Source organism: Colossoma macropomum, unplaced genomic scaffold, assembly GCF_904425465.1.
Source record: "Colossoma macropomum unplaced genomic scaffold, Colossoma_macropomum, whole genome shotgun sequence".
NCBI classification, from domain to species: Eukaryota; Metazoa; Chordata; class Actinopteri; order Characiformes; family Serrasalmidae; genus Colossoma; species Colossoma macropomum.
In genome coordinates, this window is record NW_023494795.1 from 33120295 (window position 1) to 33147239 (window position 26945).

General features: G+C 38.2%; 1 protein-coding gene across 2 annotated transcripts; it reads left to right on the top strand.

Annotated features, from left to right (window-relative positions):
* The first annotated feature begins 6262 nt into the window (after positions 1-6262).
* bpnt1 (bisphosphate nucleotidase 1) lies at positions 6263-25311 on the top strand. Of its 2 annotated transcripts, XM_036582227.1 has the most exons (10): positions 6263-6383; positions 9588-9709; positions 10815-10919; positions 12619-12726; positions 12876-12924; positions 17152-17217; positions 19643-19734; positions 22715-22912; positions 22990-23095; positions 24454-25311. In XM_036582227.1, the coding sequence occupies exons 2-10, from the start codon at positions 9590-9592 to the stop codon at positions 24603-24605; spliced, it is 996 nt and encodes a 331-aa protein (XP_036438120.1). In that variant the 5' UTR covers positions 6263-6383; positions 9588-9589; the 3' UTR covers positions 24606-25311. The 2 variants fall into 2 exon arrangements, with proteins under 2 accessions (XP_036438120.1, XP_036438121.1); XM_036582228.1 differs by lacking the exon at positions 17152-17217.
* The last annotated feature ends 1634 nt before the right edge of the window (positions 25312-26945 follow it).

Consider the following 26945-nt stretch of genomic DNA (forward strand, 5'->3'; position numbering starts at 1 on the left):
AAGGGCTTCCCTGCAGAATGCCTTCTTTGTTTTTTTTCAGTGCGCATTTTCCTTTGCCGTTTCAGGCGTGCAGTGTTCTGTGGAGCTCATTTTGGTCCTCCTCATGTTCAGAAGCTCCACCTCTTCAGCAGCTTCCACAGAACCATCCACAGAAGGGTGACCGCCACCCGGCCCTTCTGCTTCTTCTTCTTCCTCTACAGTGCATCCAACAGTCACAGCTCTTTTACTGCACAAGTCAGTCTTTTATTGAAACTTCAGCTGAGAAAATAATAAAAAGCAGGGATAACCACATAACCGAAAAAACAAATCAGAAAACACAACCAGAAGTACAGGAGTTGCAGCTTTGACAGAGTTGGGGGATGTGTGGTGGTCTCCTTCGTGGCAGTGCTGAGGTCATCTATCCAGATTGCTACTTCTTCAGGCACTTTAGTGCCAGTGGCGCACTTCTCCTCAGTGTGATGGTGCTGCTCTGAACATCTCGGAGGTGGGACGGTTCTGCTCTCGGCTCGTGCTGCTCAGGTGTTATGGTTTCTCTCTCACTTTGGAGAAGCTCCCTGTGAACTTGGTTCAGCGCTGTCATTCTGTCCACTGTCGTCCCCTCCTTTTTTATTCTGTCCGTTTTTTCCAGCCTCCCTGGTGAACAGTCCGTGGGCTTTCCTGAAAAACAATCCTGTTTGGTGATTACGTCACTACCCTCTGACTGAGGGACCTACACAGTGAATGAGCAGCCTGTAAAATTCAAACCCTTATAGTAAGTAATGAAGTAAATTAAGAGTAATTTTTTTATCCTAATCTAACTTTTAATTTTCAATTTGACTTTTTAACTGTCCTAATTTAATTTCTAATTTGATTTTTAATTTAATGATTTTCTCTTTTAAATTTGTTTTAATCATGTTTGAATTTTGATTTTTTTCTATTTTGTGTATTTTTTAAACAACTCTGTATTTTCTGACTCTGCATTTTCTCATTTGTAAAGCACTTTGAAGGACATCTGAAATAAACTTGTATATAAATAAACTTGCCTATATCAAAATGAAAACATGAGCTGTCTGAGAGAGGTGGGTGAAATGTATACAATTTCGTTTTAATTTTGTAACTGTGACAGTTAAATATGCTGTTATTTGACAATAAATATGTTTCCCATTAGAGAAGCAACGCTGTGTGATATAATATCCATACGACGTGATCTGAGAGTCTGGCTGTACCGAAAACCGATGAAACTTCATGGAAATTAAGTCGGTGTTGACCAAATCTTCGCTGGCTAACGTTAGCTTAGCTACCTTAACTCCTTCTTGCGTTAGTCACAAACACACCACGGATACACGAGGCTTAAGATGGCTTTCTGTTTCGCCAAGTTTCTTATTTGAATTTTCCGTTCCACTTTAAATCGTCCTCCAGTTGGATTATGGCGCCGGTGCGGGTGTCCACAAACTGCTGCACCATTTAAGGTGGAACGGAAAATTCGAACGAGAAACTGGCGAAGAAGAAACTTAAGCTTCGTCGCGGTGACCGGAAGTGACTGGTTGAACTAATTCCCTCTGGAATACGATTTTTTTTTATCGGGAATTAAAATTATAATCAACCTTTAAAAAACAACGGGGAAAACGTAAACAACAACAGCCGCCCGGCTGCCGTGAGCTGTTTACGTTACCATGGTTACAGTCACAGCGCGGCCTGATTGGCGTTTTTATTAAGACTAATGTTTATAGCTTTTCATATCTGACTTTGATGAATGATCATCAGTTCACAAATCTGGAGGATTACTGAGACAGTTTTATTACGTTTAATTTGTCGTTTAAAATAAAGGTTAACGTCTAATAATAATAATAATAATGGACTGAATAACTAAATATGATCATTAATGTGTAGATTTAGTGCTTGAATATTACAGTGACTATCCTTATTTAATAGGACATTTATCAGGATTTGATCAGGAAAGTCTGTGCACGTCACTGTTTACAACACAATGCAAGCAGCACCCGTCCATATAATATAGATTTTATTATTGCTTTAATGCATTATAAATTGTTTAATGCTTTTCTGAAAATCCCACCCCTTCCGAGTGAAAGGGATTAATAAATTTACCCCCTTATCTCCTAATAATCAATCTAACAAGCTAGCAATCTAATGATCATCACTCTCAGCATCCAGACCGCATCCAGCCACAGAGCTCAGCCTCTCACATCACTGCATTAGTCTGGAAAACATCTTCAAACAGCGCAGCACCAAATAATCCCACACAGTCCAAATCAACTCGCTTCTTTAGAGCTCAGTTAAAGCACGATGGGAGTGAAATCAGGGCAGAAAAGCGTCACACTGACCCTGATTCACTGCAGCGCCCCCTGCAGGACACTCTCAGAAACGTTTCCAAGTATGCAGAAAAACGCCACACTCACTGGCCGCTTTATTAGAAACACCTACCTCGTACTTCCACTCACTGGTCACCTCATTAGAAACACCTACCTTGTACTTCCACTACCTTGTGCTTGCAATAACTGGCCACTTTATTAGAAACACCTACCTCAAACTTCCACTCACTGGTCACTTTATTAGAAACATCTACCTTGTACTTCCACTCACTGGCCACTTTATTAGAAACACCTACTTTGTACTTCCATTAACTGGCCACTTTATTAGAAACACCTACCTAGTGCTTTCCACACCAGCAAAGTGGAGCCCAAAGAGAGCGGTTTCTAATATAGTGGCCAATGTGTTATTATGACACACTGAGAGAGAATTAGCTTCCACAGAAAAATCTTTGTGTTCTGTAATCTGTGTAATCTTTGGTTGCAAATCCCCAAAACGTACATAGTGCAGCTTTAAGCAAACTAAATTCATATACAAAACATCCTACTAACATTTTACCTTACAGTGTTGTCATCTACCAAAATATCACAGCTGTAAGCACGACAAGAGATGGTCTGGGGTAAAAAGAAACATAATGTTACATTTAATAAAATAAGCAATATGGGAGTGCTGACAAATTTTGTTTCCTTTTTTTCATTCATAGCCACTAGATGGTGCTGTGGTAGCAAACTGAAAACGCCAAAAGCAACAGCAGAGAACCTACACACCACCACTACTCTCCTGGATGCTTCTTTATCTGTAATAACAGAAACATCTGTCATGGAAAAATATTCTTTGAAAACTGGTGCAGGGGCAATATTATTATTATTATTATTGGTAAGTCAACTGCTAAATGATAATGGTCAATTCTATTCACACTCCAGTTTTCTACTTAAATATAAAAGACCTACTGAAATTAGCACAAAAGGATTACAGTAACAGAAGCTATTCCTGAGGGTATATCTCACAATACATAAAACATTATCTATCATAAATCTTTTAATAACCGTAATAGAGCTTCAATCAATGGAATTAACATAAGTGAAGAATGATTAATAATAGATGTTTGAGAAACCTGTCTATCTCAAGAAGTATACCTGCAGTGCACTCTCAGTGGGCTTCGATATTTGTTATTCATTGGAACAAGGTATGGACCATATCTAAGGAATATGCACCAAATAACAATGCCAAAAAATCACCTTCAAAAACATTCATACATATACAACTGCAACAGTATTGTCTCAGAATATAACATACAGGTGAAAGATTTATGTAACATTTGTGGTGAAAACAATAAACACACTGAACACATGTTCTCCCACTGTAGCCATTCTAATTACTTTTTGTAAAGATGTACTAAAGATTATTGGGCATAAAATGAACATTATATAGTCTACAGACCACTGCAGTCGTGTTGTCATTTTTGTAGTTGGCGACATGCTCTTATGCCCATTATAGGAACTATGTGTCTAAGCTGGATTTCTCTATGGCCAGAATGAATAAGGTTCACCTCTATTGCACCCTGTGGTAGATAACGATGTTCAGAACCCAATACTTTTGTCCTATGAACATTCTTCTCTCGAATATCGCTGGATCCTCTTAATTACGAGGCCATTAAAAAGTTGAAATATGAAAATTGCTACATGTGAGCTAAAGCTACTGCGCACTGAATTGATGTCATTAGACTGGCAGCCTCCTTAAGCACGCTTTGTCAGTATGGTAGCGTATTTCCATGTACAGACTGAGGGCAGATGACAAGAAGTCAGAACAAGAAGCAGGTTTCCCTGCAGTTCTCTGTTCTTCATCTGATCCTCATTGAAACACGAAAGATCTTTCCTTTTAGCTTGATTTGAAAATATCTACCTCCCACTCAGGCCAAATCAGTACAGACTCATCTTAATATCACTGTTGACCCCTTTATAAGTTGAGTTAGGCTATCAGAATATCCTAATTATTATTTTAATGCTGGTAACATTTTCTGAGGACATTTTGTCAGGACATAAGTAAGATGCTAGAATAAACATTGGTCTGAGGTGGTAGTTTCAGAGGATGGAGTTGAGTTTGATACTATATACCAGTATTTTAGAAGTGCAGTTTTAGAAGCTGGAATATTGTTTACGTGTAATATTCTCCAGCTTCTTGTTGGATTTTTCCGTCCACCTTAAATGGTGCGGGCAGTTATATTCTGAACTACTGCGCCATTTAAGGTGGAACGGGAAAATGCAAACAAGCAGCCGGCGAAAAAGTAGCTGACTTCAGCTTCATGGCGAGTTGAAAGGCATGATATGAGAAGGTTTCTCTATTTCCGCTTGACCGCTGAGTAACAGTAACTTATTTTTGCTGTTTCACAGAACCAACAGGTCAGTATTGTTTTGTCCCGTTTGGCTAATCACAACTGCTGCACCATTAATGTGGAACGGGAGCATTCAAACAAGAAGCTAGCAAAAAATAAGCTAAATTCAGCCTCGTAGTTTTAACGCTGGTAGTATTTTTGATAAGGAGTTTTAAGGAGTTTCAAAATATCCTACCTAGAGGTTTTATTTATGGCTATACCTGCAAATATGCGCTTCGGTAGAATATTTCGATAAGGTAGCACAGCTCGTCAGAGCACCGCCGGAGCCCGGCGTAGTCTCGTGTAGCTTAGTGACATCAAATTGATGCGCAGTAGCTTTATCCTGTAGCAATATTATAATTAGGACTCTTTAACGACCTCGTAATTCGGAGGATCCAGTGATATTCGGTAGAAAAAAAATGTACACAGGATAAAACATATCGGGTTCTGAACATTTTTATTTAACACGGTGCGATAGAAGCGATTCGGTAAAGTAAACGGGAGTAAATGTATATTTCCTTTTGTATGTATATTTCCTTTTTCCCTATATGTTTCCTTTTTTTCTACAGCAAACGGGTTTTGGGAAGCAGAAGGCGGGCATTACTGCTAGAGCGTGATGATTGATTGGCGAGCGGAGCAGCTCATTGGCTGTTCGCGCTCACTGACGTCATGAACATACATGAGGCGCTGTTTTAAACTCCTATAACTCGAGTTTAAAAGCTCTTAAAAATATAACAGCGGTGTTAAAATGTTTTATGCTGTTCTGTGTTCAGGCAGTGATCGCATTATTTTACATTAAAAATGTTTAAGCATTTATAAGCTATGATTTTGCTCAAATGCTCCATATCAACCCATTCATTTTGGACTCACTCGAGAGCGCCCTCTAGCGTTTGAGAAAACCGGAAGACATTGCAGAATGGTAATTCTCCTCTCTACAAGTTCTCTGGCATGACTACAGTCTCCTTCAGTTGCATCATCAAATGCCGCTCCTGCTCTTTTAATATCTTTAAATGACGGAGCCAGAAACTTTGATCTTAGTTTATTTTTTCTTCATTTATTAGAGCTGAATAAAAGCTTATATCTGCTTCTTGCTCTTTAAACAAAACGAAACGTTAGTGTTCGTTTTGCTATTGGCTTTTTTAACATTTATATCGTTAGCTATTCGACTCAGTTTAAACCCAATACTTTAATTTAAAACTGCCGCTCTGCTGATTACACCATGTTCTCGAATCCTCGCCGGCACGTAGTTAATGAACCTCGGGATATGTTGGCTGGCGAAGGATCCACCCGTTGGATATTTCGTTGCCATGAAAAAGAAGGACACATTTCTCGGCCACATTTGAAGGAGCCTTCGAAATGGGCCAGCTTAGTCGCGCCACTGTGACGTAATCGGCCTTCAAATGCAGCCTCTGAAGGATGCAGCCGCTGAATTGGGACACACTATACACTGACAACTTCTCTGTGCATTTTCCACTCTAGCAAGTATGCACTAGCGAAGGGCCTTAGAACACTAGCGCGCAGATTGGAGCGCTGCCCAGAACATGCAGGAAGCAGAGAAAAGGCAGGACACTAGGACCCTGTTCACCAGCACCGCTCACTATGCCGCTGTATCCGGCCTTGAGGAGCACATTGAGCCGTAGAGTTAGCTTAAAACTGACACCAGGACTCTTCTGACCACCCCGGCGGACGCTGTGCGCAGCTGTTTGTGAGTTAACGCACTTTCCTTTCAGTTTAAATGAATGAACATTAGCTTCTGTGTGTGTAAGTAGGGCGGCTGGCTGTGACCTGTTAGCTGTCACAGTCATGTAGTGCAGTGAATAGGCTGAACCTGCTTTAGCGAGCGCGTTATGCAATGACGGTTCTGAAACAGAACATAGAGATGTATAACTATAACACGACTGAGGTCGGTGGAAGATATTTCGGTGGGTTATATAAATCTTGGAAAGGCACTCCTTTGTGTGCAGTCTTTTGTGTTTTTTTAGTTGCTGTGGGATTCCTGCTGAAAAAAAAGATAATAACACTCTTAAAAAGATGGTTCCTTAAGGGTTCTTTAGTAAAGAGAATTATTAGTGCACATTGGAACCATTTGCATGCCCACATGGTTCGTTGAATGATGTAATGGTTCTTTATTGATGAAGAATCTGTTGTATTTGGTTCTGTATAGCACCAAGTGTTCCTCCGCTGTTACAAGCTAGTAGTATACATAGTAACAATAGAATCTTTTTGGTGCTTTATGTAGAACTATTTTTCAATACGGTTCTATGTAGAGCCATATACAACATCAATCTAAATAACCATTTCACCATGCAAACAACCCCTTAAGCATGAAATGGTTTTACATAGAACAGAATAAATAGAACCATTCCCTTTACTAAAGAACCCTTGGAGTACCGTCTTTTTAAGAGTGTAGGATTAAAACCTAAAGGTTCTTGCTTCCTGCTGTAGGACACCTTTAGTTGGCTTAATGGTTACAATCATGGACCACTGGTTTGCTGTAGAACAGTTTCTCAGCCCTGGACCTGGAGGCCCGCTGTCCTACACAATTTAGTGCTTTTCCTGCTTTAAAGGGGAACTCCACTGATTTTTCAAAATTTCTGCAAAATTGAGTGTTTGAGATTCATAGTGGTTTGGTGTGAAATCGTTGATTGTAGAGACGCAGATTTCTTCACAGTGGTGGTGATAGAAACTAGGGGTCGTCATGACTACAACACAGAAAAAGACGTTTATTTACTATCCAAACCACCTGTGAACCTATATGTGTCTTTTGAGTTTTTAGATGGAATATTGATGATAAAATAGTCATAAAGCCATAAATATAAGTTTTCTCTGGGGACTCTTTTGCCTCATAATGCCCTTCTTGTATCCTTCCACCACGATTTGAATAATATAAACTAATCTAAATATGTTTTAGACCAAAAACCTTATCACAAAAGTTCTGTAAAACAATGTCTCAGACATCAGGCAGTGTCTTCATAACTATTTCATGTAATAACTTTTAGAGGTGGATGTTTGTTTCCTGTCACCACCACTGTGAACAGTCCTGACTCTGTAAGATCTCGGTTCTCTAGAACGGAGCATTTCACACTAAACCACTGAATGACTTTATTTATTTCTCAGCTATTTGACACACCCACTTAAACGCAACAATGTGCTGTGAATGAGCTGATTAGTTGAATCAGGTGTGTTGGGAGCAGGGGAAGCGCTAAATAGTACAGGGCAGTGGGCCTCCAGGACCAGGGCTGAGAACCACTGCTGCAGGGCACCTTTAGATCCCATTAGAAAACCATCTAATAATCTAGAATCGGTAACAGATCAACTGTTAAACCATTAGGATCCTTTACACTGTGATATCAACACATTGAGAAAAGCCAAAACACATTAAAAACCAACAGGAACCAACAGAAACACTTAATGCTTTGTCTACTTTTTCAGCAGGGCTAATATTGATTCACACATTCATTTTGTAATCATAGCTGAAGCTGACCAGCCTCAAACTGAAGGTTGACTGTGACAGATCAGATATTGAAGGCAAGGTTGATAGTTTCAGGCCTTTGCTAACGTCAGTAAAGTTCACATCATTGTAACATAAGATAACATCAGCACTGTGACCTATGGTCTACTTGTGCATGCCAGTGGCCAACACACCCATAATCAAACATCTGAATGTAGGTTACACATTGTCTTGTTTATGGCTGGTTACTTAAATTACAAAAATAAGTATTTGTTTTTCTCAGTCCACACAGTCCACATTTAAAGGGACACTCTGACCCCAATAGAAAATGTAGCCATTATTGCATCTGTTGTAAACGTGTCTGCTGGCTTTTACAGGGGTGCTGCAGTAGTTTCTCAAGTGAGATTTCTTGGAGTAAAGACTAGGATAACCTCTTGCTAATGATGTTTCTTGAAGGTGGAAGTAAATTTTGAAAGACTAAAAGTGCGTCGGGTTGGATATATCACTAATATCACTAATGCTAGCAAGCACATGTATTTATAATGTTGGTTGTGTGATGCAGTGCATGCTGGGTATTGTAGTCAGAGAAGACTGATGGACAAAAACACAAAAATGATACAAAATCATGAATTCTGGCAAACCAATGTGGCTGAGAGGTGCACTAAAAATAATATTATAACATATTAAATGCTAGCCTAAGGCCGCAGTCCTCCTTTAAAGGGATAATCCACCGATTTCAGAATTGTTGAGATGTAGAGTGGTTTGATTGAAAATGGTTCATTGTAGAGAAACTTGACTCAGATTTCTTTACAGTGGTGGTGGTAGGAACCAGGGGTCGTCATGACTACAACACAAATATAGACATTTAATTTCCTAGCCAAGACCACCAGTGAACCTACATGAGTCTTCTGAGATTTATATGAACTATACATGCAACAAGGAGTTTGCAAATCTACCATTGTTCTGGTGGAACTGTATACCATCTTAGTTACAGTCTGTATCCAAAAGTTCTAAGACCCTCTTCAGCTACTTTAAGGTCACTCATTGCAGACACAAGCGCTCAATGTGCTCATGCAGCTTGTATAATCTCCATAGAAAAGCACTGACCAATAGAATGGGATGCTCTGGAGCAGCAGCACCATGCTAATGCCAAGTGTAGGCTAGAGGTTTGTAAAGTCCATGAGTTGGAGTGGCGTTTGTGAACTGATCATCCAACATCATTACCTGACCTCATTAATGCTCCTGTGGCTGAATGCAGTCAGATCCTCACAGCAATGTTCCAACATCTAGTGTAAAGCCTTCCCAGAAGAGTAGAGGCTGTTACTGCAGCAAAGGGGGACAAAGTCCCTATTAATACCCTTCATTTTAGAAGAAATGCTGGAGTCTACAAACCTTTGAACTTAATGTGCATTTGATTTAAAGACAGCTGATTCTTCTCTCTTCTCTGTTTACTCTCAGCAATGGCGAGCCAAACGGCGTTGGTGATGCGGCTGCTGGCTTCAGCCTACGCTGTGGCTGAGAAGGCAGGAACGATAGTGAGAAGAGTCCTGCACAGTGGAGATTTGGGAATCGTTGAAAAGGTGAGATGGATTAGCACTCCCAAGAGTCAGCAGGAGCTTCCTGTTGTTTATGAACATTAGGAGACAAGTACTATGTAATGTACAGTACTGGGCAAAAATCAGAACCTGCCATTCATTTATTTGATTACCAGTCAGTCATAAAGTTTTTTTGTTTTCTTTAGCATCAGTAATTAAATATAATATCAAGTTTTCCAGTATTTAGTGTCTCTACCTTTTGCTTTTGTTCCAGCTTCCAGGAGACTTGCTTTCAGTTTTTTAAAGAAATAGACAGGAATATTTTCCATTCCTCCAAAGTTCAGTCTTAAAAGTCAGTTCTTGACAGCTACACATCCTTTCAGACCCATAGCACTGAGTCGTCTTCTCACAGTGGACGGATGGACAGAAACACCAGTGGATGTTTTCAGATGTGAAGCAGCTTAATTTTCTCCTCTCTCTCAAAGATTAAAGCTTTAAGTGCTGGTCTTCCAGGTGGTTGTTAGGAGTCCTATTTTCTCTGTAGCTTTTAATCAGTTTTTGAACCAGTTGTGGAAACTCGCTTATTTCCCTTTGACTTTCTCTTTCCTTGTGCAAGTGTATTATCTTCTATCTAATATTCCCAGAAAAATGAATAACTTGTACTTAATGATTATTTTGATTATTGTTTTGGAAATGAAGGATGGTCTCTGACTTTTGCACAGTTCTCTATTTGGTGTTTGAAGTTAAAAGATGCACTCGCAGCCCTGCTTATGGCTTAGGGTTACAGATATTTGCCCTAGCAAAGATATAAATAAGGAGTGTAATATTTATCCCCCTGAACTATAGGCTTTTTATTTATTAATGTAAAGGCATGTACTATGAAACTAATATTTTCTGTAGTTATGAGTGTTGCAGTTCTGAACTCTTAAGAAGTTAAATTGAGCTATTACTTAATTTATTAGATGTATTGTTAAAAATAAAGTCTTTCCAAAGCTTTCCAAAACCTTCCAACAAAGCTCCAGTCAAATGAATTGTTATATTTTTATCACTACAGCTCATTGAATTAGTTATGTTTAGTCTCACAGTTCATCTTTCTGCTCTCTCTTTCCTCTGCTCTCTTTTTTTCCTATGTTGTACGCACTCATCTCAGACAGGAGCTAATGACCTACAGACGCTGGCTGACCGGCTTGTACAGAAGAGTATCTGTGGTTCTCTATCAAAGACTTTCCCAAAAATCACCATCATTGGGGAGGAGGTACATGGAATACAGTCTGATACAGTAGCCACATAGAAGAACTGTAACTGTCAATGGTATTGGTAATCGTCTAAGCTACTGTTTTGACAGTTCATTGAGTGACCAAGTAACTTTTTAAAAAGTGGACATAATTGAACCATAACAAACCAAGCAGAGCCTTTCAAATACTTTATTGGAAGAAGAAGAGGCCTTTAAAGGGACACTCTGGCCAAAATGAAAAATTTAACCATTACTACATGTGTTCTGAACATGCCTACTCTCAGCATACAGCAGTGATCTCTAGAGCAGGGCTGTCAAACTCAGCCACTAAAAGGGCCAAATTAAAAAATCTGAACAAATCTGTGTTTTAGGGAATGCATGTGTTTTTGTTTATTTTTAATTATATTTACTTTTACCTGAACTGGCCATTATGTATTATTTATTCAACCTATTCAAATATTACTGTTCACACACACACACACACACACACACACACATACATACATATCATATATATATATATATATATATAACTCTGTAATTGAGAGCATGCAAATTTTTAAAATTCAATCAAATTTGCTTTACCCCAAACTGCTGATTTGTATTATTTATTCAAAATATTCCTCTTTTCCCATATAACCTCTTTAAATGTGCCCAGGTTTTTTTTTTTTAAACCTGCCTGTCTGGTCAAACTAGAGACCTTACATATTTTCTTTTTGTAACCTCTGTCCCATAGATTGTTGTTGGGGAATGGGGTCAGGGTGCATGTTACATTACAGTGCATTCTGGGGATTCTACTGCAGCTCATTGTGAAATAGGCTAATAATAATAGAACATTAAAATTATTTCTTGGGCTGGATAGTGTTGTGTCTTCGGCCTGACTTGGCCTGCAGGCCTTGTGTTTGACTCGTGGGCTCTAGAATAAGGGTTTCCATTTGAAAGGCTATTAAAACCTGCTTCAGATGTATCGTGAAGGTGGGAGGAAACTGAACTTGAGGAACTTGAAAAGTCTTTTGGGGGCAGGTTGTTTTGAAATGTTTTTTTTTTGTTTGTTTGTGGATGCAGAAGGAGGCCAGATAGCTAACACTAATGCTCTGTAGCCGAATATGTTATTGCAGCCGTATAACTTTAGTAACTGTCTTAAAATGGTTATTGCTGTGTATAAGAGAGAGAATGGATTACTCAGTGATAGAAATGACTGAAACGATGAGGAAGACAACAAGCTAAAAGCAACCTGGATAACTAACTCTCTTATCTCAATTTGGTGTCCATTTTGTGCTGAACAAATATAGAATTGCTCTTTCCTTTACAGTTTTGTTCAACAACTGAAGTAAGAGAGTGGACAGCAGTGGCTAGGGTAGCAGTCAGAATTGGGTGACACCACTGGTATTCCCAATGGTTGTATGATGTATTTGCATAATGCATGCTGTATATTGTAGTGAGAGAGCACTGATGAAGGAAAACATAAAAGTGATATAAAATTCTGATGTCTGAAGATTATGACACTACACTACAGAACACTGCATAACATGACAAATAACATTTTAAAGTCTAGTTCTAAGCTGAAATTCTTCTTTTAGACTAAGAAGTATAAACACAGTGGTTAAGAAATGCATATAAATGGGTGTGTCTATTTAACCAATGATTTTTTGTAGTCATGTAATCATGTCAGCATTACACAACATTACTAGCCGAGTTCATGTACTTTCCTCTCATACAGGATCTGCCGTCTGAGACGGTAGAAGAGGACCTGATTGAGACAGGCACGTATGATGTAATCTTACACAAGCCATGTCCGGAAGAGTATTCCATTTTAAAGGAGGAGGAGGTAAGAAAAAACGCAATACTGTGCAAAACAGAATGTGTGCATAAGTCTTACATAACAATAGAACTACAATAGAAGCTTAAATATCAACAGAAGTACAATAGTGACATTTTTGCCATTTTAACATTTTTGATCACTGTTTTACCCTCTAGCTTGTTGTGTGGGTCGATCCTCTAGATGGCACCAAAGAATACACTGAAGGTAAGAGAATAAAGTAGTGTCAGAGAAGCCTCCTGTGATATGTGACTTACTCAGGCTGGTTTTGACTGTTTTGTCAGGGAAGACTCGCAGCATAGTAGGTCGATTTTTTGAATAAAATGGAATACACTAAAGGTTTGATATGGTTAATATGCAAACAGAGTCATTCAGAGTGGTTTGGTGTGAAATTCTCTGTTCTAGAGAAACTTAGAGTCAGAATTGTTCACAGTGGTAGTGATAGAAACCAGACGTCCACCTCTAAAAGCTAAAAGAAAGTTATTACATGAAATGGTTACAGATTTGCAGCCTGATGTCTGAGACATTGCTTTACGATAATTTCATTTACTATCCAAAACCACCAGTGAACCTACATGACTCTTCTGAGGGTTTGCATGTAACAGTGATAATGGTAAAACAGAGGTAAATCTGGAAAAAACATGTTTTATTGAGCGCTGTTTTGCCTCACAGCACCTTACATGTGTCGCTTAAAAATATATTTTTGTAAAACTTTAGTTTCTCTAGAACAGAGTATTCCATGCCAAACCACTCTGAATCACTTTGTTTACATCTCAGACACTGACCTTAAAAAAAAAAAAAATCAGTGGAATTCCCCTTTAGCTATTAAATACGTTATGCTAATAACAGACATAAAGGGGAAATCCCCAGATTTAAAAAAATTTCTTCATAATTAAATGGTTAACGTGTCAACAGTGTCAGTCAGAGTGGTTTGGTGTGAAAGTTCCATTTTAGAGAAACTTGCCGAGTCAGAATTGTTCACAGTGGTGGTGATAGGAACCAGACGTCCTCACAGAAAGTTACATAACTGACTACAAAAATACCTTGGCCTAAAAGGTATGTTTAAAAATCTGTTCATGGTGGAGGGATACATGCAGGGGGTTGTGAGATAAAAAAGAAAAGAAAATGTGTAGGTTCACTGGTGGTTTTTGGAGAGTAAATAAAATGTCTATATTTGTGTTGTAGTCATGGTGACCCCTGGTTCCTATCACCACCACTGTAAAGAAATCTGAACCGTTTCACACTATGTTCACATCTCAGCGACTGAATTATGCAGACATTTTGAAAAATGAGTGGAATTTCCCTGTATGTTGAACATGCATTTTAAATGTTCCTGTTCACCTTTATCATTCCTTTAGTCTGACATACATTCTACATTATAACTGTTTGTGTTATGTTGCCCTAACATATCACAATTATTACATAGCTGTAAAGATTTAAGAAGGTGTCTTTCTGCAACACCTTAGCATAGCTGCTGATGCCTTAAATGACCTATCATTTACTTAAAGAGATAATTAAGGGAAAAATGTAGTCTACCCAGTTTCCCTCCTCACCCTAAATGTAGTCAATCACCTGAGAAGTTTTTGGTGTCTGAAGTTTGCTTCTTTTGTCTTGTGCTGCAGGTATGAGGCTAATGTAGCTAACAAATAATAGAAGCTTATTCCCCACAAATTAGCATGGTGCTAACTGCATGCTTAAATCAATCACACAAAAATGTGTAGAGTTTATACATTTTGGGGATTTGGAGACCTCTCTAGTGGAAACGTGTAATTGCACACAATGTGTGGCTTAAAATATTTTGTAACGTGGGTTGTGCTTTGGTCTCCTTCAAAGAGTATAAATCTGATGATTGACAGAATTCAAAGAGAACTCAGTCAAAACTTGGTGAATGACGTGTCTTCTGAGGATGTGAGTGAATTATCTACTATTGTCATCACATCTCCATCAGTGTAATGTTGATTCTGAGATCATTTGAGACCTAAACATTGAGCCGGACCTTCTTTTTTTGAATCTGTGCGTGTGACATTAATGCGTAAAAACATACGAGGTGTTGTTAAAAGTCCTCACCCAATGCCTCTGAATGATTAATTAAATGATTATTTCAGGCTCACAGCAAGGAGGGCCTTTAAACCCTATGCTTAATTGAAAATAGTAAAAAGACAACATATCAAATGCTGAAACTGAGAAACTTATTCTTTTTTGAAAATATCTGCCCATTTTAAATTTGATGCCAACAACACCTTCCAAAAAAGTTGGGACGGAGCAACAAAAGGCTGGTAAAGTTGTGTAATAAAAAAGCATCCCAGAGTGTTTCAGAAGTAACGATGAGGAGGGGTTCACCACTCTGTGAAAGACAGCATGAGCAAATAGCGCAACAATTCAAGAATAACATTTATCAACATAAAATAGCAAAGATCTTTCTGCTTTTCATCATATACGGTACATAATAACATTAAAAGATTCAGAGAATCTGGAGAAATCTCTGTATGTAAGGGACAAGGCCAAAGACCAGTATTTGCTGGCCATAATCTTTGGGCCCTCAGGCAGCACTGCATTAAAAACAGACACAATTGTGAAGTGCAAATCACTGCATGGGCTCAGAAACACTTCTGAAAACCACTGTCTGTGAAAAGTTTGTCGCTGCATCCACAAATGCTGTTTAAAACTCTAAACCGCAAAGATGAAATCATATATAAACAGGATCCAGAAATGCAGCCACCTTCTCTGGGCCTGAACTCATTTAAAATGGACTGAGGCGAAGTGGAAAAGTGTGCTGTGGTTGGACGAATCAACATTTGAAATTCTTTTTGGAAATCATGGACACTGTGACCTCCGGGCTAAAGACCACTTGTTATCAGTGCACAGTTCAAAATCCAGTATTCATGATGGTATAGGAGTACATTAGTGCACATGACAAGGGTGATGTGCACAACTATGAAGGCACCATTAATGCTGAACGATATATACATGTTTTGGCAACATATGCTGCTATCCAGACGACATCTTTTTCGGAGAAGGCCTTGATTATTTCAGCAAGACAATGTAAAACCACATTCTGCATGTATTACAATAGCATTGCTCTGTATTAAAAGAGTCCAGGTGCTAAATTGGCCTGCCTGCAGTCCAGACCTGTCACCCACTGATAACATTTGGCGCATTATGAAATCAAAAATACAACAAAAGAAGACTGCCTGAACTGTTGAGCAGCTGAAATCCTGTATCAAACAAGAATAAGAAAACATTTCACTTTCAAAACTACAGCAGTCGGTCTCCTCAGTTCCCAAACATACAGAGTTTGTTAAAAGAAGAGGTGATGAAACACAGTGGTAAACATGCCCCTATCCCAACTTTTTTGGAACATGTTGTTGGCAAATTCAAAATTGGCATAAGTTTTATATTTTTTATATTTACAAATTTTAAATTTTTCAGTTTCAACATTTGATATGTTGTCTTTGTAGTATATTCCTTTTAAAATATGGTTTACATGATTTGCATTTCATTGCATTTTATTTTTATTTACATTCTGCACAGCGTCCCAATTTTTTTGAAAATAGGGTTGTATGTGTGTTTGTCTGTCTGTCCTGTGATGGACTGTTGACTGTTTCCTGCCTTCCGCCCAAAGAGTGCTGGAATAGGCTCCAGCACCCCCCACAACCCAGGAAGATAAGCGGCTTAGAAAATGTGTGTGTGTGTGTGTGTGTGTGTGTATATTTGAAGACCGTTTGCAGATCACTGCTAACAAGGACGATGCAACTGATTTTTATCTAGGGTGACTGTGAGGAAAAAAATAGGGTGATTGTGCACGCTCTACTCTGTTGTTTGTCTGATGTTTCAGGTTTTACTTTTACAAGCCCATCCTTTCAATATCCGGAGCTTCAAATTCAAAGTACATTTAAAGAAACGCAGGCTTGAAACGCTGACTTAATGGACATAAGTACACATAGCTTTGAACAGTTTTGTTGCCAACTTAGAAGGCTGGATTCTGTCCGTACTTTGTGCAAGGTGTGCAGTTTTTGTGATTCTGTTTGTTGATGTAAAAGCTTCTATGACTTGCTAGCTACATTAGCCTCATAGCTCCAGTGTAAAACTGAAGAGGCTGATTGAAGAAAAAAAATTGTCGTTTTGATTTTTTTCTCCAAATTATCCTTTTAATAGCCTAAACAGTGAGTATATGGGATGTTGTTTGTGTGTTGAGCGGAGGAGCTGTTCTCATATCACTGCGCTAATCATTCACACTGGTTATCTTTAAATTCACCTGCTCTCTGCTACCACGTTTTCCTAACTGTGTTGCTTGCACTGTATTGCTCACATTCTGAGGGTTTTTTCCACCTCTCGACCTCCATCCGTCTCGCACACCTGCTACTCTCCTGCGGTGATCCACTCTCCACTGTCCACCTCCTTTTCCTTTTCTCTGTCTCTCTGTCTCTGCTGTAGCTGCAAGGTTACTGGACAGCCCGGTTGTCGTTCAGAAGCAGATCCAGGCCCCCACAACTCCGACCCGTACGGTGACAGAGGGAGAGCAATACCCCAATCTACACTTCTGCTTCTCTTCATAAAACCAGCTCTCGTAGCACTCTCTCTTAAAGGGCCCATATCTTAAATTTTTCATGTGTTTAATTGCCACTTGTTTGTGTTTTTGTATGTACCAAAATCTGTCATATTTAATCTCTTTGTCCCTTAGAATGAAACGTTTTTTGTTACTGTGCCTTTAAGACTGGTTTACGTAAATGAGCTCTGTTCTGATTGGCTGCCCTGTGTGCTGCCTCATTCAAAAGCAATTCAGGCTAAAGCACTACATATATAAGCAGACATATGTAGATGTTTTCGTTTTTGTGACATCACAAAAACAATGAATTCAAAATGGGCATAGTTTCCGTAAATTGACTATATGGACTGGGAAGTGAATGGTACATTTTGAAATGTTATCAGTGTTTAAACACTACGTCATACTCTTTTATTAAAAGTAAGAAAACTTTTGTTTTCCTTGATGTGGGCCCTTTAAAGTGATCGTTTGATGAAAAAAACCCTTACCCCCAAAGGTCAAATCAATCAGCAAGACATATTTGGTGTTAGCTTTTTTGTTTTAGCACTGGAGCTATAAGGCTAAGGTAGCTAACAAGTTATTGAAGTATATACTCCGCCAATTAGCATGGTGCTAACTGCATGTCTGACTAATTGAACTCGCCTCAAACTGTGTGGAGTTGTTCAGTATCTCTAATAGACTTGATAATGTGGTTTCTGACACTGTTTGAGACAGTTATTTATAAACATGGACTAAAGTACATTAGCATAGCTAAAAACAGTAGCAGCTGCTTTTTTTGTAGATAACAGAAGCATATAGAAGTCTGAGGGCTAAAATTGTGGAAAAATGAATTTTCCCCATTTTTTTGGAATGGAAAAAGTTCAACGCAATGAGTGAACAATGAGTGTGTTTACATGTACTTAATAATCCCATAACTGCAGAAAATCAGATTTTGTCAGTAATCAGATAAGCATGTTTACCTGCACTTGAGTAATCAGATAATTGGGAATCTCCTGGTCTACATGAGTCAGGCAGTAATCAGATTTCTGCTTTGCAACCAGCCAATAAACTCACAGAATAAGACGTGACATAAACATAATGTAAAATTCAAACTTCATGCTTTTTTAAAATATCGAGTCCCTTTACCTGAAAATATGAACATACATCATCTAGAAGATGAAGAAAATTTAAATCCTTAATTTCGTCAAGCATGTAGTCGGTTTCAGCATTGCTCCAAAAGTGTTTTACTGCCATCTCATGGCAACGCTGCTTATTTACAGTGCTGTGGTCTGTTTTTGCACATGCGCAGACTGAGAAATCTGAAAGAAATCAAAGTAAGAGTTCACATGCACTGAGAAGTCTGACTGCTGAGCTAAAGTCCAGCTCTCTTTATCAGATTTCTTAATCTGATTTCTAGACCTCACTCCGATCTGAGAGTGTGCCGTTTACATGACCATTTAAGTAATCACATAACTGCAGAAATCAGATTACAATCAGATTATTGAGTGCATGTGAATGCACTCATTATTAAAGTTTCTTCCCAGTCCATGCAGTCTGTATAGCTGTTGTCGGAACAAAACCTTATATCTCTAAAAGGTTTAAGGAAACAGACTTTTTTAAAAAGTAATTTTGGGCCATTTCTTTTGCTCCATGCATCATGAAATGTATACTCCATGTAAAGAGCATCAAGCATTTTCAAATTAGTTCAAAATCGTAAAAAAAAATTACAAAAATGGAGATATGAGGTTTTGCTCTGACATCAGCGATATATAGAAACTAAGCTTGTTTTGAATTCATTGTTTTTGTGATGTCACGGAAACCAGCACATTTAAATATATCCTCCTATTCAGCCTGCAGCAGTTTAGCTCTGCCCACTTACACTGAAACTATAAGTAGTGTTTCAGCCTGAACTGCTTTCTGACTTGAGCCACAATACCGGGCAGCCAATCAGAACAGATCTCATTTACATATCTTAGTCCTAAAGGCACACCAACAGTAACAGCCCGTTCAGTTGTAACAGATAAAGTGGTTAAAACTGGTCATGTACAAATTAATTATGACTGTTTTCTGTACATAAAACTAAAACAAGTGGTCGCATATAACGCACAGTGTATATAATGCATGAAACATGTAGAATGTGGGCTCTTTAACACTTGACACAGTCTGAGGCAAGTGTGTGATGATTTAGGCATGCAATTAGCACCATGCTGATTGGTGGGATATATGCTTCCATTAGCCTCAAAACTCCAGTGCAGAAAGCAGAAATGTATAAATTTATAGATTTCTGGTTGAACAGATGCTTTACATGTTTCTGAATGTTTTGGTGAGGGGAAAGTCAGAAAATCCATCATCTTGAGCGCACTGTTTAGCTGAGAGTGGAGTATCTGCTGTGTCTGATCGCAGGGCTCCTGGATCATGTGACCGTGTTAATAGGCATTGCTTACAGAGGAAAGGCCATCGCTGGAGTCATCAATCAGCCGTTCTACAACTACCAGGTCAGACTGATGCACACTGTCTGTTCACAGAATGACTAATGAAACCCCACACAGAGGCTGGTCTGTGAGCCACTTTTTTTTATATATATTTAGTAAAGGGGATGGTTCTATGTAGAACCATGTTTAAAGGGTTCTTTGCATAGTGAAATGTTCCTTCAGACTGATAGAGAATGTGTTGTGGATATGGTTCTATGTTGCACCAAAAAGGGTTCTTTATTGCTGTAAGCATGACATCATACCGAAAGAAGAACACTTTTTTGTTATACCATTTTCAAAAAAATTCTATATAGAACTATAAGCAGCACATTCTCCATCAGTTTGAAGAACTATTTCACCATGCAAAGAGCCGTTATGCATGAAAGGACTCTATTGAGAACATATGGTACTAAATAGAACATTTCTTTTACTAAAGAACAGGATTTTTATTCAAAATTTCTGTATAATTCAGTTATTGAGATGTAAAAGTCATAGTTTAATGTGAAAAAATTCATTGTAGAGTAACTTGCCAACTTAGATTTCTTTACAGTGGTGGTGATAGGAACCAGGGGTCACCATGACTACAACACAAATATAGACGTTTTATTCACTATCCAAAACCACCAGTGAACCTACTCGTGTCTTCTGATTTTTTTTTTTAATTTGCAGTGTTGATTATGGTAAAATAGTGGTAAATCTGGGAAAAGAAATTTTCTTTGGGGACTATTTTGCCTCACAACACCCTGCATCAGGAATGGCTTTTAAATATACATGTTTTAGGCCAAATCCCTACCTCAGAACTCTAGTTAAACACTGACTCTGACGTCAGCATATTCAAAACCATGTAGTGCAATAACTTTCTGTGAGGAAGCTTTTAGAGGTGGACGTCTGGTTCCTATCACCACCACTGTGAACAATTCTGACTAAGTTTATCTAGAACAGAGCATTTCACACCAAACCACTCTGAATGATTTTGTGTACATCTTAACCATGCACAAATGTTGAAAAATCAGTGGAATTTCCCTTTAAATGTTGAAATCTTGTGTGTGAATTTGCAGACTGCCTTTTACAGAAGGAAGAGTCAATATTGTCCTCTCAGCACTGATGGTTTCAAACAGTTGATAAACATTGCCGAGCTAGTTTGTGTTTAAGGTTTAATTCTTCATAGGGTTTAAATCTGAACTCTGACCAGGTCAGAACCATCAGAAAAAATAATTTGTATTTTGGGCTTGGCCCATTTTTTGCACTAATACTACTATCTTTTCTTCAGTCCCAGTTCCTAAACTGTATTCTTTTGGTCTTTGCATGCAGTTACACATTTCTACCAGACAGGCCTCCAAATCCCCAAAACTTAATGCAGCTTGAAAAAAATACAAATAAGAATATTGAACCTCTATAGAAAAAAAACTGTAGCTTTAAAAAAAATACAAATAAAAATGTTAAACCTCTTTAGTAAAATAGAAAATAAGTCAGACATTAAACATTATGTAGAGAGGGACTTCAGAGACACTTATTTGTATGTGTACTTTAGTAGACCGCTGATGTTGGCCTAGATTTTGGATGCTTACAGGCTCACTGAAGCTGATAAGACTGACAGCACAGAAATTTTAATGAAGTAACAGAAACATTAAAAATGTAGATGAAGACTGGAATCTGAATAACAAAGCTCTGCTTTATTATAAAAGTCCCGCTCCTCAGTAAAAAGAGCCAATTGCCTTGTTGATTAGGTGGCTCAAGTGGGAAGACAACCTTCCTCACTGTGGAGATATGTGTGTGTGTAGCACTCAGAACAACCTGAAAAAATACATTTTTAATACATTATTTAAGCCAAACATCACAAACTGTTTATGCAATTTTTGTCAGATTTTAACAGTAATTTTAAATCTGTTTTTGAAATGTTAGCCTGTAAGGGGTTTATAGCTCTAAAGTAAGTAGTTTGGGTGACACGATAAAAGTGTTGAATTTTCATATCCAGCTGTATTTACAAAGTATTGATGCTAAAGAACATGAACAGTGTACACCTCTGAATCATCATGATAATGATCTCCATGGACAATCCACACCTCAAACAGACTCACTCTGATCTACTGTAACTTCTAGCAAATCTATACCTGCACATATAGATTGACATCTTGTACATCTTCTATCCATATCTTGTATAATCTGGAATATATATCAATATTCTATCCCCTGTGTACCCTGCATCTCATTTATGTACCTCAGACTCACTCAATTGCATATATGTAAATGTGTACAACTGTACATATCATAGCTTTAATTTCATAACTAACATTACTGAACAAAAACTGTATATTAGAAAAGTGCAATACTGTGTGCATACTGATGTGTATTTTGTGTATATGTGTATATATTTAGAGTGTCGTGTGTGTATTTAAGTACTGCAAGGGGGCTACGCACCAAAGATTTCCACTCACCTTTGCACCTGTGTACATGTGATGTGACAGTAAATATGATTTGATTCGATTTGATACTTTTTTCTTTTAATTATCATCCGTTTTTGGTGGAGATCTAGTGCTCAAAAGTTTCTATATTAAGAAATGTTCTTGTTTCATATACAGTAATCACAAACATTGTGGATTTAAGTATTTGCGAAAACATTTTTAGGTGTTTTATTCAATATTATAAGAAATATGTGAACAAGTTATAAATGACAAATAATAAACTGTAATGATCCTTTCACAGTATTTTGTTTTTTTTTCCTCCCAAGTCATCTGCACTGAGATTTGATCTCCACTTTTGAAATATGATAAATTCAGGATGTTAATGTTATTAGAATTTCATTCTTGATGTTCATCATTCTGACATCTAACATGTATTCATTTTTATTTGCAGCTTCCTGATGTCCTACTGAATCAATGTATACATTTGTCTAAAACCAAATTGGTTTAATATTAATTGATTTTAAATTTAACAGTGATCCCAAACCTTTTCCCACATTACCAGCTCTATGTTCATCCTCCTTTCCGATTTCTGGTTGTTCCAGATGGGCACGGATGCCACTTTGGGCAGGACTCTGTGGGGAATGTTGGGTTTGGGTGCTTTCGGGTTCCAGCTTCAGGACGTCCCAGAAGGGAAGCGGATCGTCACCACCACACGCTCTCACAGCAACAAACTTGTCACAGACGCTGTCCAAGCCATGGAGCCTCATGATGTGATCAAAGTTGGAGGAGCTGGTAATAAGGTGTGTAAAGCAGCAGTTCACGTCTGCATATGAATCGATAAGATCAGAACGTTAACCTCTATGGTTCATCTCGGCAGATCATCCAGCTGGTGGAGGGCAAAGCCTCTGCGTATGTGTTTGCCAGCCCAGGCTGTAAGAAGTGGGACACATGCGCACCTGAAGCGATTCTACATGCTGTTGGAGGTGACAGTCATCATTCGTTTCTTTTCTTTCTTTTCTTTTTCTTGAGCTTTTTTCAACCTGATCTCTATTGGCTGTATCTGTAATATTCAATTACTGTGGACAATAATTTAAACACATATCCCTGAAACCCACTGACTTGCTAGTAATGGAATCCAGTGAGAAGTGGCTGAATTTTAAAAGTATTTGCAAATTAAGCTGTAAGTGTAAGTGGTTCTTTCAGAGATAGTCCTAGTTTCCCAGATGGACGAATTTGGTCATTTGTTGTGGTAATTTGTTACCAGTGTAGTTATATGGATGGAGTTTTGATTGCTATGGATACCAGAAAAAGTTTGATCGGGGTTCCCAATCCCAGTCTTGGGAACCTGCACTGCACATATTTGTGTTTTCCTTACTCTACACTACTTGGGCTCACTTGCACCGACTGTACGTGAATTTAAAAGTAGGCTAGTTATAATGTAACTACAGGGTTGAGATTTGAAAAAGTAGTGATGGCTGAACACTCAATATACTCTTAAATGTATTCGGTAATGTGTTTGATTACAATTCATAAAAAGTAATGTTCAGATTTTCAGTATTCACTCATCACTTAAATGACGTTCCAAAATTCTTCCAAAAAAGAAAAAAAAATCTGCCTCATCCCCTGCTTCAGTCCATTGCTGCTCCCATAATCCCCTGTGGGCGAGTCCAGTATAACAGTGATGCTAAACTTATCACTTGCTAACAGGGCCAGTACTGAGAAGATTATTAGTTTGATCATCTCTTGAAAGAGCTCCATAACACTGAGATTAATAACTGATCACATTGATTTATCAGTCTACTCAGGCTTTAGCAGAGCTCAGTAACACTGAGATTAATAACTGATCATCACATTGATTTATCAGTCTACTCAGGCTTTAGCAGAGCTCAGTAACACTGAGATTAATAACTGGTCACATTGATTTATCCGTCTACTCAGGCTTTAGCAGGAACTTCAGTGTTTGTAAAGAAGCTGTTGAGTTCCTTCTTAGAGTTCATCTAATGAGCATCTTTGCTGCATGCCATGTACTTCTGAAGTAGTTCATAAATATGCCTTGATGGTGTTTCTTTTAAATATTGTATTTTATATCTACTGGGTAAGTATTCTAAAAGCATTTTCCTAAAAATGTAAAAAGTAACTAATTTGAATTGTGCATTTACGAAATGTAAAGTGGACTGAATACAGACACTTAATTTCTTTATTCTTATTATGTATTCATAATACTCTTATTCCATTACATCCCAGCTCTGCGTAACTGTGTAACTGTTTATACAGTTTGGGGTTCATTCTGAATCATTCTGATTCTTTTTCAGTTATTGTTTTTGCATTTCTTGCCCTGCAGGAAAGCTGACAGACATGCATGGGAACGCGTACCGTTACGATGCTGATGTTAAGCACATGAACTCGGCCGGGGTGTTAGCGACGCTGAGGAATCATCAGTACTACGCCAGCAGAGTGCCTCAGGCTGTCCTACAGGCCCTCCCATCTGACTGAGACACTCACATAGTCAGGCTTAGAGGACCTATGTGCCTTGTTGCTGAAGTCACTTCACACTAAAATCATGATGTCACACACATCAAGTCAGATGTAATGAATTTAAAGTGTCCTTGGTATCAGGGACTGTAATTATGACTGATACTTTTGTAGTTTTTATTATCTGAATCATATTTACTGTGACACAATCTCCATTCCAGATCTATTAAATTCCATGTGTGTCTGGATTTTCATAATTTCACTTGGAGAGTAATTTTTTTGTGTAAAAGGTGCTACTGACTATTAAATCCAGTGGTTATTTTGTTAAAATGGGGCTTGAGCTTTCATCTTCACACTTGTCCAGTTGTTAGTGTCACCAAGTAAACAAAGTACAAAATTTTGGTCTCATATTTCATACAGTTTCCATTAAAGGACCAAAATGATGGTAGTATGAGGCTATTTTAGCTGGTTACTGTATCAGTCAAGATGACATTAAACATGGGTATAGTCATAATTATGTTTATATCACAATTATTTTTCTTGTAAGTGGATATGTGAGCTTAGTCACTAGTCGCATTATAACTTCATTCAGTAGAGATGCACTGACATTTTAGATTTTCATGTATTTACTGTATTTACAGATACTAATATCCATATGGATATTTATTCTTGTGTATCAAATTTACATTGGGACAACAACGTAATAAACAGTGTTGATTTAAAAAGATTTGAATGTTTAGTTTTCAGTGTTAGTCGTCCGAGGTTTGATGTGTATCAGTAGTATTTCACCAACAATTCTTCAACACAAATATGGCCAAAATCACTACAATTCAAAAAATGTAAGGCAAAATGAGATTAAAAATAGATCAGGACAGAAAAATCAACATCACTATGCCATTTATTCCATTCAAAGAGTTTGAAACAAACTGGTACAAATCTCAAAAGTGATTTAAAACACTTTAACATCTCCTGACTTTTGTTAACAGGTCAAAAAAGGCATACTGTACTGCAAAATCAAAACCAATCAGTGAAGGTTTTATTAAATCACAGAAATCAATAAATTTAACTCAGTTCCTACCCTGACCAGGCCACTATATGACAGCAAGCTGTTGGCAGACTTCCTAACTCCACCATTTAAAGGCAAAAAAGAAAACAAAAGCAAAAAAAATGCACATCCATCTGTTATCAGGAATCACAATAAGTCAGAATTTGAGATCAGATGGCAGTATTCAATAGCAGTGTAAGGCAATAATTACAGTTACAAGGCTTCTACTGCTGCTTTCACCTGTGCTAACAAATTCAGAGGACGAGACAAAGTGGCTGAGGGCAAAAGCTCATACGTTAGGGCACTTTTCAGTTTATTTGGTTAAAAGATGGGAAGTGTGCAAAAATGCCCTGCAAGAACTCGGCCTACTTATTTTTCTACATTTCACACAATAGTACCCACCCGCTTCAATACCGCTTTTAACACGCACTCGCCATTTCCCCTCGAGGGAACCCCCAACGCCGTCTTAAGGGCTGTTCTATTGCTTATCAGCTCAAATCAAGTTTTTTAGATTAGCCCATTAGAAAAGACTTAGGCAACAGATCTGATGTATTTTCTTTTTCTAACTCGAAAAAAGGTGGACAAATAAGCCGCAGCAGTATTTTTTTTAAAAGCTTAAGATTTCTGATCCATAATGTTTAATTTTGTATGTTCAGACTGCATTTTAGGTCGAAAACTACTTCATGCTATGTAGTTAGCAAGCTAAGGGCTACACAGCTAGCAACAACACAAAGGTGATGCAATGCGGTTTTACACCAAGACAAAGCAATTATTCACCCTGGTCCGTTATGCATTGCACCATGTGTGGTCTGAAACACTCCTGTGTCATCAGAGCACCTGTTAAACAGACGTGCAAGCTGGGCAGAGCAACGGCACTTCTGTAGTGTGTTTAATATGATTTCTTTCATCCATGAAGCATCCATGCTCAACACTGCACCAGAGTCTTCAGTATGGCTTGTGTATACTGTGAATATTAAGTTAGACTATATGAGCTCTTACCCAAAGCCATTCGTATGCTAGCATGAGACTAAAGCTTTAGACTGAAAACTGACCTATCCATGTCCTGCCCACCAATACATCTTTTGCGAGGTAGAACAAGCTCTACACAACACCGGCAAAAATGCTATAGACCCCTAAAGTTGTGTCATTCTGTAGTCGGCGTCACGCCCATATGAGGCAGTCTGAGTTAAAGCTGGTTTTCTCAATGAGCAAAATGAACGCCACTGAAAACAGCCATTACAGTGTCCTGTGATAAACAAAAATGTTCAAATATGTTTTGCCAGGTAGACATTTTTACTCCAAGTGTCACCAGATCC

Bases quoted from the DNA above. Each gene is read 5' to 3' on its own strand.
- bpnt1 (XM_036582227.1), top strand. From the start codon at position 9,590: ATGGCGAGCCAAACGGCGTTGGTGATGCGGCTGCTGGCTTCAGCCTAC. The intron at 12,727-12,875 runs GTAAGAAAAAAC...TTTACCCTCTAG, and splicing joins CCATTTTAAAGGAGGAGGAG to CTTGTTGTGTGGGTCGATCC. The intron at 22,913-22,989 runs GTGTGTAAAGCA...TCATCTCGGCAG, and splicing joins TTGGAGGAGCTGGTAATAAG to ATCATCCAGCTGGTGGAGGG.